Genomic DNA, 18,458 nt, shown 5'->3' on the forward strand with positions numbered 1-18,458 from the left:
AATTTTGCATTCTGGCTTAGTGACCTACAAAACGGTGAAATTGTTAAGAGGTTAAAACAGCCTCCTTAATATGATCTACTATTTTTTGCTTGGTCACTATTTATTTATTATTATTTTTTTACATTTATGCTGAGGCTTTTTTGTTGTTGTTTTGACCAAAAATTCACTCCATAAATTCTGGGTTATTATGTTTATTTATTATTTATTTTTTTAATATATAAATATTTTCATCACCATCGCAATGATTCAGCTAACTAAGACTTTTATTTTGACATTGGCTGAGTTCCAATACAAGTGTCCCACTAGTACCCTACAATTCTTAGCTAGTGCTAGGGCTAGGGTTTTAAAACACAGCAGAAACCTGAGTTTGTGGATTTTACTGACCAAACATTAGAAAACAGCCTACTTGGCAATGCTAGCCTATCTGTAATGGTATTGTCTAGTGTCTAGTGAACGAGTGTGCAGGATGTAGGTATAACATTTGGAACACAGCAGAGTGTGCTAGCTAGCTAGCTACGTTGTACCACTAACTGCTTTGCACATTAGGCTCAATTAATTCACGTTTCATAGGAGAACGTGTTTGTTAAAATATGTAAGAAACACACGTCTGTGGATTATAGTGACCAAATATGTAAGAAAACGGGCGTTAATTAGCAATGCTAGCATATAAGCAACGCTCGTATTTATAGTGCATGTGTAGAGTGTGCACTAAGTCAGTACAGCAATTGGAACACAGCAGGTGTTCCGATACTAAAAAATTAAAGTAGAAACAGCATTTTATTGATGGAAATGCTTGTTTATATGCTTAAAGGCTTTTATTACACACCAGAAACCTTCGTCTGTGAATGATACTGTCCAAACGTAAACGAAAACGTAGCTACTTAGCCAGCTAGCCCTCGAGGAACGCTAGTATTTAGTGTGCGAGTGTGCAGAGCGGAAGTGCGCTAATTGGGACACAGCCGAAGGTCGACACCGGAAAGTCAATACTGAAGCAGCTTCCGTTTCTAAGCCGTTTAAAGTGTGTTTTACACCAAACTGAGAGAAATATGAACTGTGTCCGGACCCTGTGCGCTTCTCACGGACTTCACAAATGTGTACCATTACTAAAAAACATCGCGTCGCGTTCGTGCGCAGCTGCGGGAACTTCCTTCGTGTCAAACAACCGGGTTTATGCACTAGTTCACACGAACCGAGGCCTGAACCGAGGCCTGAACCGAAGCCTGAATCTTCAGAATTTGACCAGGACCTACTGCTCTTCCTCGGCAGCGATAAACTGCTGGAACTGCGGCTCTTCTCCTCAGCTTTTCTTCTGCCCAGCTTGTAAAGTTATACAGCCTCCAAACGAGGGCGCCACCTATTTTGAGATACTGAACTGGTGAGTCAGTGTCGGTTCGTCACTTGTGATTCTTCTGATTCTTTAGAGGCTGTATGGTGGAATAATAGGATCAAGCTGGCTTGCAATCTGTCAGTTACCTTTAAGGAGGGAAGTTGAAAGTCCCCATAGCCGTCTGAGATGCTAGGGTGACTTTTTAGGGCCTAAAAGGGAAAAAAAAGGGGGTCAGGGTCTTCTGAGGGCCACAGGACTGTCCACCCTATTGCAGAGAATTTAGCAAGGCTGAGAAATGCATTCATTAATAATGCATTGATTTACTAATTTATTGCAACTACACAAATCACTCATTCTAATCTTCTTGTATTTATTTTCTCCCTCTTCTAGTGATCAGACATTTGCGTTGGACGTTCAGCAGCTTCAGCGAAGATACCTAGAGCTGCAGAGGTCCCTGCATCCGGACAACTTCAGCCTCAAGTCATCGGTACTGCTCTTTTCCAAAAGGCTCTGTTACAGGGTTCTTTAGACTCGGCCCTGGCCCAGTTTTTTTTTTTTTTTTTTTGATTTACTACTTAATGACCCGTTACTCCACTCCTATCTCCTCAGCACCCATGTCTTCAACCCCCCCTATTACCCCATCCCTATCTCCTCAGCACCCATGTCTTCAACCCCCCCATTACCCCATCCCTATCTCCTCAGCACCCATGTCTTCAACCCCCCCATTACCCCATCCCTATCTCCTCAGCACCCATGTCTTCAACCCCCCCTATTACCCCATCCCTATCTCCTCAGCACCCATGTCTTCAACCCCCCCATTACCCCATCCCTATCTCCTCAGCACCCATGTCTTCAACCCCCCCATTACCCCATCCCTATCTCCTCAGCACCCATGTCTTCAACCCCCCCATTACCCCATCCCTATCTCCTCAGCACCCATGTCTTCAACCCCCCCTATTACCCCATCCCTATCTCCTCAGCACCCATGTCTTCAACCCCCCCTATTACCCCATCCCTATCTCCTCAGCACCCATGTCTTCAACCCCCCCTATTACCCCATCCCTATCTCCTCAGCACCCATGTCTTCAACCCCCCCATTACCCCATCCCTATCTCCTCAGTCCCCTATTAATCCACTCCTGCAGGAGAGGCTCTGCTGGAGAAGCTCTGTAGCTTTATGTAGCTCTATTACAGGGTTCTTTAGACTTGGTCCTGGTCCAGAATTTTTTTAATTTTGTGGTTTGTGGTTGATGCAGCCCTCCAGTACCAAATTTGAAGCCTCTATAATAAATCCCCTCTGATTTAATCATAAACAGAACAACAGTGACATCTGGTGGTGGAGCGCTTGAATTGCAGTGTAGTCACAACAAGCACCATTTCTTTTATTAAATTATTATTATCACCCTTTTTTTATTAAATACAGTACCTTAAATACAGTACCTGTATTTTATTAAATACAGTGTTAGGCAAAAAGACAGGGTGATATGCCAAAATAAAATATTATTTTTATGATATACAATAAATATCATGATTATGTCATTGCTGTCATGCCAAAACCTCTGTCTCCATTTTTGCAGATTTTTACTTTTTGATATAATGCGAATCTGACGGTTGCTATTACTTTTAGTATTACTCTTCCGCCTCAGTGCAGCTTGTCCAGAAATGCACATGTACAGCTGTCCATGAGGGGGCGCTCAAACTCATGATTTGGATGGCTTAAGGGCTCCAAGGGTTAAAATAGGAATGTGCTTACGGTGCATTTCTCCTACAAAGTTCTGCCTCACTAGAGGCTAATCATGAATAAAGATGGAGTCTGGGAAGGTCTGTTAAGGAGCTGTTAACCACCTGGCTGAGAAACAGCTGCTCCATCAAGCATGTGCTGAGCTACTGCATCACTGCACGTTCACAAGCTGCTCCTCAGCGGAGAGGAGAGCGCTCCAGAGGGTCGTTTCCAGCACCCCAAAAAAATCGTCAGCTACTCACATCCGTCCTTCGAGGACATTTATATCTTTTGCTGCCTCAGAAGATCCATCAAAGATCCATCAAAGACTCCTCCCACCCTGGACATCATTGGTTTGACCTGTTGCCCTCTGGAAGACACTACCGGGTCCATTAAATCAAGGACAGACAGACTGTGAACCGTTATCTCCTTACTCCTATCTCCTCAGTGACCCGTTACTCCACCTTACCTCCTTAACACCCTGTTACTCCACTCATATCTCCTCAACACCCTGTGACTCCTCCAATCTCCTCAACACTCCGTCACTCCACTCCCATTTCCTCAACACCCCGTCACTCCACTCCCATTTCCTCAACACCCCGTCACTCCACTCCCATTTCCTCAACACCCCGTCACTCCACTTCTATCTCCTCAACACCCCGTTACTCCACCTTACCTCATCAACACCCGCTACTCTACCCCATCTCCTCAACACCCCGTTACTCCACTCCTATCTCCTCAACACCCTGTAACTCCACTCCTATCTCCTCAACACCCTGTTACTTAACCCCACCTCCTCAACACCCTGTGACTCCCCCCAATCTCCTCAACACCCCATCACTCCACCTTACCTCCTCAACACCCGTTACTCTACCCCATCTCCTCAACACCCCGTCACTCCACTCCTATCTCCTCAACACCCTGTTACTCCACTTCTATCTCCTCAACACCCCGTTACTCCACCTTACCTCCTCAACACCCCGTTACTCCACTCCTATCTCCTTAATGACCCGTTACTCCACTCCTTTGTCTTCAATGACTCGTTAATCCACTCCTATCTCCTCAACACCCTGTCACTCCCCTCCTATCTCCTCAACACCCTGTTACTCCCCTCCTATCTCCTCAACACCCTGTTACTCCCCTCCTATCTCCTCAACACCCTGTCACTCCCCTCCTATCTCCTCAACACCCTGTCACTCCCCTCCTATCTCCTCAACACCCTGTTACTCCCCTCCTATCTCCTCAACACCCTGTTACTCCCCTCCTATCTCCTCAACACCCTGTTACTCCCCTCCTATCTCCTCAACACCCTGTTACTCCCCTCTATCTCCTCAACACCCCGTTACTCCACCTTACCTCCTCAACACCCCGTTACTCCACTTCTATCTCCTCAACACCCCTTTACTCCACTTCTATCTCCTCAACACCCCGTTACTCCACCTTACCTCCTCAACACCCCGTTACTCCACTTCTATCTCCTCAACACCCCTTTACTCCACCTTACCTCCTCAACACCCGTTACTCTACCCCATCTCTTCAACACCCCGTTACTCCACTCCTATCTCCTTAATGACCCGTTACTCCACTCCTTTGTCTTCAATGACTCGTTAATCCACTCCTATCTCCTCAACACCCTGTTACTCCCCTCCTATCTCCTCAACACCCTGTTACTCCCCTCCTATCTCCTCAAACACCCTGTTACTCCCCTCTATCTCCTCAACACCCCGTTACTCCCCTCTATCTCCTCAACACCCCGTCACTCCCCTCCTATCTCCTCAGCACCCTGTCACTCCCCTCCTATCTCCTCAACACCCTGTTACTCCCCTCTATCTCCTCAACACCCTGTTACTCCCCTCTATCTCCTCAACACCCCGTTACTCCCCTCTATCTCCTCAACACCCTGTCACTCCCCTCCTATCTCCTCAACACCCTGTCACTCCCCTCCTATCTCCTCAACACCCTGTCACTCCCCTCCTATCTCCTCAACACCCTGTCACTCCCCTCCTATCTCCTCAACACCCTGTTACTCCCCTCTATCTCCTCAACACCCCGTTACTCCCCTCTATCTCCTCAACACCCCGTTACTCCCCTCTATCTCCTCAACACCCCGTTACTCCCCTCTATCTCCTCAACACCCCGTTACTCCCCTCTATTTTCTCAACACCCCGTCACTCCTCTCCTATCTCCTCAACACCCTGTTACTTAACCCCACCTCCTCAACACCCTGTTACTCCACTCATATCTCCTTAATGACCCCTTATACCACTCCTATTTCCTCAACACCCCATCACTCCACCCCATCTCCTCAACACCCCTTACTCCCCCCAATCTCATCACTTTGTTACTCCACTCATATCTCCTTAATGGCCCGTTACACCAATCCTTTGTCCTCAATGACCAGTTAATCCACTCCTATCTTCTCAACACCCCGTTACTCCACCCTATCTCCTCACACCTTGTTACTTCTCTCCAATGTCCTGAACCCCCTATTACTCCACCCTATCTCCTCACACCTTGTTAGTCCTCTCCAATGTCCTGAACCCCCTATTACTCCACCCTATCTCCTCACACCTTGTTACTTCTCTCCAATGTCCTGAACCCCCTATTACTCCACCCTATCTCCTCACACCTTGTTACTCCTCTCCAATGCGTTACTGCCACTGCTATACCAACAAACCTAAAGAGTACCTAGGAAGCATAATTAGACAGTTAGTCTTAAAAAAATAATAAAATAAAAGACTTTAGACATTGAAAGGCCTACAAAAGGAAAAATGGTCCCAGTGTTGTTGTGTTTACCCCCTCTTAACCACTAGAGGTCGTGTTTCTGGAGTCTTGGCAAATGCTCCTATAACACAGTGACAATAAAGTCATTCAATTGAGTTGAATTAAAGGTCTAGGCATGTTCTTCAGTCAGTCATACTGACTTAGGAAGATAATTCCCTGCCACTGTTTGCATCCCATCTCGCTTGCTTTGCCCCACAGAATCCTTGACGCCTCAATCGAGAATCTGATTATGTTGCTTTGTGAGAATGCAGACGTAGCCGGCCGGCGGATCTTTCGTAAAAGGGTTGCAATCTCGGTGCTAGATTGGTGTGTGTGTGGCCTGCGTGTCGGATGGGATGTCTCAGACAGCGATGCCCCTCGCGTCTTGGCGGGCGACTATTGATTCTCCAGGGTTTGACAGGCCTGACAGCTGAAAATGTTCCTCTACTGCTGCTTCTGTGCCGTTCTCCTCCTGTTATTCTACCTGACACCCTCTCCCTCCGAGAGCTAACTAACATTCAGTCTCTCTGCTGCTACCCAAACACCGAGACCCCTGAGAAAGATGATGGGGTGGGGTGGGGTAGGGGGGATAAATCCAATTATCAGCATTGCCAAGGAGCCGCAGTTCAGGAAAGCAGCTGCATGCCGTAGGGATTCTTCTCAAACAAAGACGCATCAGCTTGGTGGGATATTGGGAAATGACTAACTGTAGGCAAATCACACGTTCTGCGAAGTTCAGATTTGAGGATTTTATAAAAAGCAGTTCCTTTTTTCACCCATTACGACAGCCAGCCCCGCAAAGAATCCCTTCCTGTTCACATACTGCCATCCTCTCTAATGTGAACAGGCTATTTTTAAGACTGCCTGTTGCCAGCGATGGAGGGCTATTTCTGAGCACTTTGAGAAATGGCTCATTAATTTGCATGGGTTTGTGATCCTTCATTTCAGACCGAGCGAGGATATTCAGAAAGGCAGTCAGCGCTGGTCAACAAAGCCTTCAGGACTCTACAGAAGCCTCTTACGCGCGCCGTCTACATGGTAAGAGGACCTACAGCATGATCAATTAATGTTGTGTTCCATCATAATCCCAAGCCAAGACAGATTGTGTTGCCCAGTCGTTTCTAAACAGCTGGAGGCTCTCAGCAACTCAGACTTGGTGGGAGGCCGGAGGCCCACCTCAAGTTCCAGGAGGAATATAATATAATAAATGGTATCATGGATGTCACGTAAAAAAATTGTATCTCAAGGCAACTTAACAATGTTAAAAAATAAAGGTAAAAAAGGTAAAGGTGCACGTATTTGTCACTGTACTATGTACAGCGAATAGTGAACTAGGGGCAGTGAGTACTCACACACACACACCCAGAGCGGTGGGCAGCCAACTCCAGAGCCCGGGGAGCAAAGAGGGTAAAGGGCCTTGCTCAAGGGCCCAACAGTGGCACCTTTCCGAGCCCGGGAATCGAACCCACAACCCTGTTATCGATAGCCTGGCGCTCTAACCGGCACTCTACTTTTATAAACCTCTGGAGTTTTCTTAAATTCAGCTTTTAAGGCACTTAAAATGAAGATAATACCTCCACGGTTTATATGAAAATGTTCAGAACTGTCTCAGCTCTCTATATAATGAACCCCATGTGACCTACAGCACTGTCTGACGAGATATTCCGACCCTAAACCTGAAAAATTGAAGTCAGATGTTAGAAATTCTTCATATTATCTGCAAAAACATCCCTTTACTTATGTGGACGAATTGTTTTGGGTTCACCAGAATCTTAGCTTCACAAAAGCCGTCTGAATATAATAGTTTATAAACTGCAAAAGAGGCAGAAGATGAGTTTCTGAGTGTCAGTTGGTCAATTTCACACAAAACATGGACAGACGCACGAATCCAGCAATTACAGATGAGGGGCAGATGAGCGACATATGAATCTACCAGTTAGACACAGTTAGAGAGAGACAGAAGATGAGTATCTCGACCGGCCTTCATAACCTTGTAACTCCAGATGTGAGTCACATACAATCTTGTAGTAAGGTGCAATGGACAGGGCAGAGTCTACAGATTCAGGGAATGTCTGATCCATATTTCTGCGCTGTATTGTCACTAAGATATCAACAGAAACATCAAGAATCGTCGAATTTGACATGTTGGTGTGTTTGTAGACTCCACTAAGGGTTAATAAACCAGTGTTGCCGATATATACATCGTTCCATTGATCATCTTCTCATGTCAGTTTCTTCATCATTATAAACATTGTTTCAAATCGAGGAGTATTATATTTAAAATAAATAAATAAATAAAAGGTCAAGATATATTCCAGGCCCGGATCATAGATGCCAATATTCCTTACTCTCTGTACGTGCAGCATCAGCTGACTTTCCCATGCTCCCCTACCTAATACAGTGTAAAATGCAGAGAGCGCTGCATTGACCACTTTCTAAATCCATTCAAATTCATTGTTTTCATAAACTTAAACACCTTTCACGTGATCAATAAATGTAATCAATAATTCTTCCTTAATACCACAGCATCTAAAATGAGGGTTGTACTTTATTAGATTTTAGTCCAGGTTTACTTCTCGTTCATACTGACATGGGAAGGAAGGTGGCGTATGATGCACGTATGCCAGGAGGCTGCAAGTAGATGTCTACATAAGGCGGCTGTGTCCGAGGGTCCTGCGTGATCCACGTAATAATTAGTGGAAGAAAACGTTGATGCTTTGATAATGTACATGTGCTAATATGCTCAGAATGACGGCTGTTAAAGCTGTGATAGTTGGCTCCATCCCAACTCTCACACATCTTTACTTCACTCAGCAGCTGAACTAATGAGTGCAGTTCTAATAAAGGTAGATGATGTAAGTAAATGTGTCCTCTGCATTTGACCCATCTGTGGTAGTGAACACGCACTATTGAACTAGGCAGCCAACTCCACTGCCTGGGGAGCAGAGAGGGTGAAGGGCCTTGCTCAAGGGCCCAACAGTGGCAGCTTGTCGAGCCTGGGTATCGAACCCACAACCCTGTCATCAATAGCCCAGAGCTCTAACCGCTGAGCCACCACTGAGTCATGAGCTCCAGGCTATTGATGATTGACCTTGCCCCTTATTTGCATCCACCTAGCGACCACTTAGCAACGCCAGAGCAACCACCTTGCCCTTCACTTGCATCCATCTAGCAAGACATGCAACACCATGGCAACGATTCGGAAACAGAATATCAGCCGCCTAGCAACACCAAAGTAACCACCTAGCGACTAGAAAAATCGTCATATTTCCTGCAAAAACATCCCTTTACTCATGTGGATAAATTTTTGGTTGTGTTTTGGTCCTTGAAACGGGGTTCACCAGAGTCCACCTTACACCAAAGTAACCACCTAGCAACTCCCTAACGACTCCATAGTAAGCACCTAGCAAAAATGTTTCCACCCTAGTGATCACATAGACACAACAGCCTTGCATCTGCCTGGAGGTGGCAACCACTTCAGCTCTCTACGCTTCTCTAGTTACCATTTTCTAAGAGCTATAAGAACTGTCCACTAAGCCGTTTAAGACGCCTGTCAGTAAATATGCAGTCTGTCGTCTGTGACGGAGTTTATTTTTGGGGTGTGGGACCTGACCTTCAGCTCTGACCCACTACAGAGGAACGGTGCAGCAGCATCCCTGCTTATCTCCCAATAACTCTTCCCTGTCGCCCGCGTGATTAACCCCAGCTGCAGCTACGCGGAGTCGAGCTAGGAGAGGGAACTGATGCCACGGCTGACCCCAACTTCCTGCTGGAGGTCATGGAAGTCAATGAGAAGCTGGCGGAGAGCCGGAGCAGAGAGGACGTGAACGCCATCGGGCAGGCGGTGCGAGGTGGGTAGGAACCACACCAGAATCATCTGCGCTGGGCGTTTCTACAGAGCTGGTGACATGTGGCTTCACCCACGTTTCACCGGTAGACCTTGTTTGTTTGACCTCTTGTGGCCTGAAGCACATTCTGTAGAAACGCTCAGAGCTGTTTTCAATTTTTCCCTCCCTTTTATTTATTTCCACGTTGCTGCGTTATTAATTTGCACAGGTTGTGCTCCTCTGTGAGCAGCTTTGGCACTTCCATTTTCATCCATTTAAGCAAGGGCCCATTTCCTGCTGTAAATACATGTCATCCTTTCTTCCCTCCTCCAGAGACATTGAAAGACTTGACTGAACAGATGAATACATCGCTGAACAAAGGTATCTCCCTCTTTTCTTCTCCGCTCCCCTTAAATTTGACACTGGCACACTCTGCCAAGGTCGCTGTTAAGTGCGAGAGGAAGCGCTTTCCCACATTTCCTTGACTCAGCGGAGGTAAAAATGGTTGATATTTTTTTGTGGCAATCTTCCGACCCTGTTCTTTTTTTTTTTCTTATGTTTCAGCAGGAGACCTACAGTCAGCCAAAGATCTTTTGGCCCGAATGAAATATTTTGCTAATCTGGAGGAGAAGGTAAAAGAGAAACTGACAGAGAACTTGTGAGGGGGTGGAGAAGGACTCTTATCCAAGGTTTCCTCCACACACACACACACACACACATACTTACAGCTGTATTTCAGTTTGATCATGTCGTTTTAAAGATGAACACATTGTAAATGAAAGTATATTTTAAAAGTAAACCAACTTTGTCTTTAAATAAATACACTGTTATCCCATCATTTGTCTAATCTCAAATAAATGAACCCTTTAACAGTCAAACTCATTGCATCGAGTCATTTACTGGTAAAATTGTGTTTCTGGATCCTCCTAGTCCCACCCCCCCCAGCAGATATGCAAGTCAACCAGCTGGTTGCATTGCCCAGTTAGGGTAGTTCTAGGCATGAACTAACCCAGTATTACGTACATCACTATAATACAATAGCGCTATCATATAATCACGTTTACTGAGCTAAATAAAACATGGCACATGTCCATCCCATCAGTTGCATTCATGTTAGAGTCTAATGTGATGTATATAGCTAATCTTGATACTTAAAGCTTAGCTATGATGGCTGTTATAGATTGCTATTATGTAAAGAGTAAAGAGGTTTGAAGATCTGAAGGTACATCACATACTTTCACACATACCCTTCTTTCCAGAAAGGAAATTGGTGATTTGATCTTGTGCAGTGTTTATGCTGTGCTAGCTGAGAGAGCGTCCATTTCGGTTAACCCTAACTGGGCAACTCAACCGAGCGGTCACACACAGTTTTCAGTGTAACATTTTACTGTCACGCTTCTCTTTTTTTTTTTTTTTTGCCAGTCAACAAAAATAATTATTAGGGGTGTAGAACCTATTTGATTTGATTTGATTTATTGATTATTTGTTTTTCTTACCTCAACTTTCTGTGTAGCTTGAAGTGAATTTTTTTTTAAAGCGGCATAACAATACACTTCCAATTTCTGAATTATTTTGAAAATGATATCCTTTTACAATGTTGTCACCCAGGAGATATAATGAGCATTACATACACTATTCAATGAGGAGAATAAGGTCAAACAGCCAAAGCCGAAGAAAAAGGGTCTACAGTGCGATTACAATGCCTGTTAAAGGGTTACATCTGATTTATGTAAAACCTGGATATGTCATACATATAACTCGATTATTTTCCCCACATTCACATGAGATCTTTAAGTCAAATCAGCTTAATTATAATTAGGTTTGGCACTTTTTACTAATCAATCAAGTCCATGTAACTGAGTCAGCTGCGCTGTTTAATAACATACAGTGACTTGTAGAGTTTGTTTGTGCAGTATCACCTCTTTAAAGCAGCGTTATGGAGAATTGGTATGTCTTGCTCCTGGGCTCCCCCTACAGCTGAGAAGTGGATTTCACAAGTTAAGCCACCCCTCATATAGGACACGCTGGACACATGCATTTCTGGATAGGCTGAGAGCTCCAGAAGCAGCATCTGAAGGTAAAGAAGTACGTGGGCTGAGGCGGTAGAGTGATACAATAGGATTTTACAGTAATATGACTCAGTTTACGCAGCGTTACACAGTTCTGGCAAAAGGTCTTGTCTTGTTCCTCCAAAGCTCCATAGTGCAGCAACCGCTTTTCAGACCGGAGTGGGAATTACAGAGACGCTGTTCTCCCTGTTACAGTCAGTGGAGCATCAATATGAAGCTGAAGAATATTTTAAGGGAAATTTGCTGCTATAATGTTGCTTTAAAGGCTCCGCCGGAACATCTAGGTGCCAGATACCACAGATATCACCACCTTCAGGTATATGTATATATATTATATATTGTGTGTGTTTGTGGACACTAATGAATGCATTTAACTACTTTAAATTGCATCCATTGCTGACACAGATGTGCACTTGCACACTAAGACAGCTTGTCTAGTCCCTGTAGAAAAGTACTGCCAATACAATAGGGCTCTCTGGAGCAGATAGACATCTTATTGGCTCAGTGTGAACTAGAAGGGTATAAAGCCCCCCCCCCCCCTCCTCCAGCATTGCACTGTGGAGCAGTGGAAGAACTGTGCTCTCTGGTCTGATGGATAGTGGTGCTCCATTCAGTACTTTTTGGAGGAGTAGGGGAGTTGGAGTTGGGTGGGGAGGTGGGGCTGGTGATCATCCAACATCCTGACCTCAGTAAGACCCTCGTCACAGAGTCAGTTACTCCAACAAAAGCAGGATAAACGTTCTTATATTTTCGGAAGAAACAGCGAACGAGGAGGTGTCCCATTACTTTTGTCCAGCAGTGTATGCTGTTTTATGAGAGGCCAACCACTGAAAATAATGCCTCTTGCTGAAGCGCTTTGGCTGTGCTAGTTTTCTGTGCGGCTGTTTGTGTAGCGCTCTCCATGATGAATGTGTGTTATTTCTCTGTAATGTGAACTGATTCATTAGGCTGTAATTGGAGCGAGTTTGGGCGAGATTGTGTCATCACTCTGGACGCCCAGTTAAACATCACACTCTTATTAGATACAGCTCCAGCTAAAGCGCTTTATTGCACCAGTTTGTTCCGTCGCTCAGGGTGGGGAATAAACCAAATTATCTAATAATCCACTTACCCATTCTGGATTTATGATTGTGTGTGTATCAGGAGAGAGGGAGAGAGAGAAAGTGTGTGTGTGTAGGTGTAGGTGTCGGTGCTGGAGAAAGTGAGGGTCTGAGGGAGAAGGTGGTGGAGTGTGTGAGAGAGCGCGAAAGAGAGTGAAAGTGTGTTTACACAAGTCAGCGAGAGAAAAAGAGAAAAGTGTGTGTACAAAAAATGTGAGTGTGTGTGTGTGTGTGTGTGTGTGTGTGTGTGTGTGTGTTGCTGTAATACCACCGCTAGACTGTAGAGAGAAGCATCTCCCCTGCAATTGTGGAAAATGACCGGAGTCTGTTAATGTACTCTTTGGTGCTGTACATGGTTCTTAAAGTGATGCCATATACACGCAATCAGGCTGGGCCTCATCTCTGATTGGCTAGCAGCAGAGGCGTGCTTTGAAGGGGATGTTGTGATTGGCTGCGTTCATCATAATTAACATCTGATCTGATGACGCTAGGTCAGCTGTCCTGTCCTGTAGCTCATTTCAGTTTTCAAGAGTGGGGAAGAAGCAGTAGCAGAAGTTATTGGGCACGGCTCTGGACACTAGGGCTGCGTCCCAATTGTGTACTACTCACTAATACTAGTATATGCCATATACTGATCTTAAGAGTGCACACAAAATATTCACATGATAAGCCGTTTTGTACTAACAGGAAGTGAGGAGATGTTGCTATGACAACAAACCTCACTGCTAGTTCTCCTGCCGCCGTAAGTAGCTCCTCCCTTTGCGTTTCACGTTGCATTATGGGATACCGGTGTCCATCGTAACCACACTCAAAAACCGACTGACACTTTTATCCATACTACACACTCAAAAACTAGCTAGTCATTAGTATGCAATTAGGACACAGCCTGGTTCTTTTGTGCCACCTTTTTGCTGTTTTTCACTTTTGGGACATACAGTTAATAGACAAAAGTATTGGGACACCTGATCATGTATTTTTTATCTTTTTTTGTTGGAGTAACTGTCTCTACTGTCCAGGGAATAACTCCCCAACCCAAAAGTATTTTATTTTCATTTTTACATATATTTTTATATATTTATGTATATTTTATTTATTTAAGTACTGCTGTCTGGGTAAAACTGGGTCCTTGGGTACCACAATTTCGTTCCACCCCATGTACCACATGTGATGCGAATGACAATAAAGTCTCCTTGAATCCTTGAATCCTTGAATCCTTGAATTGGATGGAGCAGCAGTTCTCCCACTGCTCCACAGCTCAATGCTGGGGGGCTTTGTACCCCTCTAAAGCCCACACCTGGCATTAGGCAGCATGGTGCCAATAGGTTCATTTTTATCTGCTTGGGAGAGTGCTACTCTATTGGCAGTCCTTCTATACTATTCTTTGTGTGTGTGTGTGTGCACATCTGTGTCAGCAAAAGTACCTCACTAACACTCTTGTGGCTGAATGCAATCAAATCCTCACAGCAATGCTCCTCCATAATCTAGCAAAAGAAATCCTTCTTTTTTTGCACAGTAGAGACAGTTACTGAACTCCTTATATATATATATATATATATATATATATATATATATATATATATATATATATATATATATATATATATATAATTGATTTTGGGAAGTAACAATGAATAAGCAAGTGTCCCAATACTTTTGTCCATAGAGTGTAGAGTGTTCTCTTTCCTGAAAATCCTGATTTATGTATGATTTATGTAGTTTATCAGAGTTCAGCTTCACCGTTGAGTTTAGAACAGAGTAGGAACAGGTCTGATTACTGCGTGAGGTGAGAAAAACAGCTCCGAGACGGCGGCGTGTTTTTAAGTCCTGACAGAATCCCCATAATGCCACTCGAGCCAGGCTTTATGTGCGTCCTGCAGTAATAGGAGCTGACTGCTTGCTGATTAACTCAGAAACAACAATGTCAGGCACCGGGTTTGACTCAGAGGCGACCCCATTTCCTTAATACATGTAGACGTATTAAACACTGGCGGCCCACTGCAGAGAGAGGGAGAGAGAGGGAGAGAGAGGGAGAGAGGAAGGGAGGATGAGGAGAGGAAATAGAGAGAGGGAGAGACAGAAAAACATGGAGAGAAACACAAGGAGGGTGAGTGAGAGTGCCAGACAGTGAGGGGGGAGAGAGAGAGAAGGATGGAGTGAGAGGGAGAGGAAGAGAGGGACGAGGGAGAGGAGGATGGAAAAAGGGAGGGCGGATGGGGAGGAGAGAGAGAGATGAGAAAAGATGCAAGGAGAGAGAAGAGGATGGAGAGAGGGGAGGAGGATGGAGAGAGGGGAGGAGGATGGAGAGAAGAGAGGAGGATTGAGAAAAGAGAGGAGGATGGAGAGAGAAGGATGGAGAGAAGAGAGGAGGATGGAGAGAAGAGTGAAGGATTGAGAAAAGAGAGAAGGATGGAGAAAAGAGAGGAGGATGGAGAGAGGGGAGGAGGATGGAGAGAAGAGAGGAGGATGGAGAGAAGAGAGGAGGATGGAGAGAAGAGAGGAGGATGGAGAGAAGAGAGGAGGATGGAGAGAAGAGAGGAGGATGGAGAGAAGAGAGGAGGATGGAGAGAGAGAAGGATGGAGAGAAGAGAGGAGGATGGAGAAAAGAGAGGAAGAGAAAATAGGAAAATAGAGGGAGTAAGAAAGGGAGAAGTAGAGGGAGAGAAGGATGGAAATAGGGAGGTGAGAGAGAGAGAGAGAGAGAGAGAGATGAGGAAAGGGGCAAGGAGTGAGGGAAGGATGGAGAGAGAGAGAGAGAGAGAGAGAGAGAGATGAGGAAAGGGGCAAGGAGTGAGGGAAGGATGGAGAGAGAGAAGGATGGAGAGAAGAGAGGAGGATGGAGAAAAGAGAGGAAGAGAAAATAGGAAAATAGAGGGAGTAAGAAAGGGAAAAGTAGAGGGAGAGAAGGATGGAAATAGGGAGGTGAGAGAGAGAGAGAGAGAGAGAGAGAGAGAGATGAGGAAAGGGGCAAGGAGTGAGGGAAGGATGGAGAGAGAGAGAGAGAGAGAGAGAGAGAGAGAGAGAGAGAGATGAGGAAAGGGGCAAGGAGTGAGGGAAGGATGGAGAGAGAGAGAGAGAGAGAGAGAGATGAGGAAAGGGGCAAGGAGTGAGGGAAGGATGGAGAGAGAGAGAGAGAGAGAGAGGGGAGGAGAAAATGGAGAAATAGAGCAGATGAGGGAGAAGTAGGGAGGGTTGGAGGGAGAGGGAGAGAGAATGAGCGTGCACGAGAGAACCAGGAATGGAGGCAAGATGGGGAAGGAAGAGAGGATAGAGGGAGATGAAGATAAAGAAAGAGGTGAGGAGAGAGAGAGAGAGAGAGAGAGAGAGAGAAGAGGATGGAGAAAGAGTGGAAGAGTGAATATAGAGGGAGTGAGGAAGGGAGAAGAGAGAGAGAGAGAGAGGAAGACAGTGAGGGGAGAGAGGAAGGAGAAAAATGAAAAAGTAGGAGAGAGAGAGGAGGATGGGAAAGGGAGAAATAGCGAGAGGGGGAGGGAGAGAAGGATGGAAACAGGGAGGTAGGATGGGGAGGATAGAGGGAGAGTGATAGAGAGAGATAAAGATACAAGGAGAGAGAGAGGAAGAGAAAATGGAGGGGGAGAGAGAGAGGATAGAGGGAGACAGAGATAAAGAAAGGCGAGAGAGAGAGAATGAGAGAATGATGGAGAAAGGGTGGAAGTGAAAATAGAGGGAGTAAAAAAAGGAGAACTAGAGAGAGGGAGATAGGGGGGTTAGATTGGAGAGGAAGAGGGGATGAGTAAAGCGGCAAGAGAGAGGAGGGGATGGATAAAGGGAGGAAGACTGGAGAGGGAGAGGGAGCCAGAAAGTGACGGAGAGGATAGAGGGAGACAGAGATGGAGAGAGGGAGAGAATGAAGGAGGAAAGGGAGAGAGGGAGTTGAGAATGAGAGGGAGTGGTGGAGAGAGGGAGTGGTGGAGAGAGGGAGTGAGAATGAGAGGGAGTGGTGGAGAGAGGGAGTGAGAATGAGAGGGAGTGGTGGAGAGAGGGAGTGAGAATGAGAGGGAGTGGTGGAGAGAGGGATGTGACCTATTTATTATTCATCTCGTAATCTGAAGACATCTACCGCCCCGCCAAATTAATGAGAAAACATGATTGACCAATTGTGAAGCCCCAGCGCTCTCCACAGACTCTTTGAAATTGAGTTTGAGGCAGAGGGGGAGCGAGAGAGGGAGGGAGCGAGAGCGCGAGAGGGAGAGCAGGCGAGGGAGGAAAAACAAGCTTTGAGGGTGGGGGTGGGGGTGGGGGGGCAGAGATGTGAAATTGACTTGAATGGCAGGAGAGCACACTGAAGGTGTGTGTGGAAGCTTGACTCCTGTTACGAGTGTAAAATGTGATTAACAGTGAAAGCAGCTGTTTGCATAAATGAACTGTATTATATACACTATAGGGACAAAAGTATTGGGACACCTGCTCATTCATTATTTCTTCTGAAATTAAAAGGTATTAAAAGAGTTGATCCTGCTTTTGTTGGAGTAACTGTCTCTACTGGCCAGGAAAGACAGTTTAGTTTTCTGCTAGATTCTGGAGGAGCATTGCATTGCTGTGAGGGTTTTATTGCATTCAGCGGCTACAGAGTTAGTGAGGAAAGGATGTTGAATGATCATCACCCCACCTCATCCCCAACCAACTCCTCAACTCATTGCAAATGTATTGGATGGAGCTCCACCACAATCACTCCAAAGAACACAGTTCTTCCACTGATCCACAGCTCAATGCTGGGGGGCTTTAGACCCCTCTAGCCCACACCTGGCCCACATTAGGTAGCATGGTGCCAATAGGTTCATGATGGTTATCTGCTCTAGAGAGTCCTATTCTATTGGCAGTACTTCTTCTCTACATCGACTAGATAAGCTGTGTGTGTCTATCTGCACATCTGTGTCAACAATGGGTGCAACGTAAAGTAGCTGAATGCATTCTGGATACATAGCTGGATTATATACACTATTTGGACAAAAGTATTGGGACACCTGTTCATTCTTTCATCCTTTTTTCTGAAATCAATGGTTTTGGAGTTGGAACTGGTCTGTACTGTCCGGGTCAGGAAATGTTGGATGATCACCACCTCCACCTTATCCGGAATGTATTGGATGGAGCACCACCATCACTCCAAAGAACACAGTTCTTCCACTGCTCCACAGCTCAATGCTGGGGGGCTTTAGACTCCTCTAGCCCACGCCTGGCCCACATTAGGCAGCATGGTGCCAATAGGTTCATGATGGTTATCTGCTCTAGAGAGTCCTATTCTATTGGCAGTACTTCTTCTCTACAGGGACTAGACAAGCTGTATGTATCTCTGCACATCTTTGTCAGCAATGGGTGCAACGTAAAGTAGCTGAATGCATTCTGGATATATAGCTGGATTATATACACTATTTGGACAAAAGTATTGGGACACCTGCTCATTCTTTCATCTTTTTTCTGAAATCAAGGGTTTTGAAGTTGGAACTGGTCTGTACTGTCCGGGTCAGGAAATGTTGGATGATCACCACCTCCACCTCATCCCGAATGTATTGGATGGAGCACCCCCATCACTACAGAGTACACCGTTCCACTGCATCTGTGAGTGGCCATCACACTTGGCTCACTAGTGTAGATTCAAGGCCTAGATATAAAAAGAAGCCTCTTCATACCAAAGCTC

At 45.4% G+C, this 18,458-nt stretch overlaps 1 protein-coding gene across 2 annotated transcripts; it reads left to right on the plus strand.

Annotated features, from left to right (window-relative positions):
- The first annotated feature begins 418 nt into the window (after positions 1-418).
- On the plus strand, positions 419-10,514 carry hscb (HscB mitochondrial iron-sulfur cluster cochaperone). 2 transcript variants are annotated; one of them, XM_072664765.1, is made up of 6 exons: positions 419-1,375; positions 1,718-1,814; positions 6,758-6,847; positions 9,516-9,660; positions 9,970-10,017; positions 10,201-10,514. In XM_072664765.1, exons 1-6 carry the CDS (start codon positions 1,047-1,049, stop codon positions 10,296-10,298), a joined length of 807 nt encoding a protein of 268 aa, XP_072520866.1. In that variant the 5' UTR covers positions 419-1,046; the 3' UTR covers positions 10,299-10,514. The 2 variants fall into 2 exon arrangements, with proteins under 2 accessions (XP_072520866.1, XP_072520867.1); XM_072664766.1 differs by having other exon boundaries at positions 420-1,375; positions 10,204-10,514.
- Positions 10,515-18,458: the final 7,944 nt, after the last annotated feature.

Source organism: Salminus brasiliensis, chromosome 20 (genome assembly GCF_030463535.1).
Source record: "Salminus brasiliensis chromosome 20, fSalBra1.hap2, whole genome shotgun sequence".
Classification (NCBI taxonomy): Eukaryota; Metazoa; Chordata; class Actinopteri; order Characiformes; family Bryconidae; genus Salminus; species Salminus brasiliensis.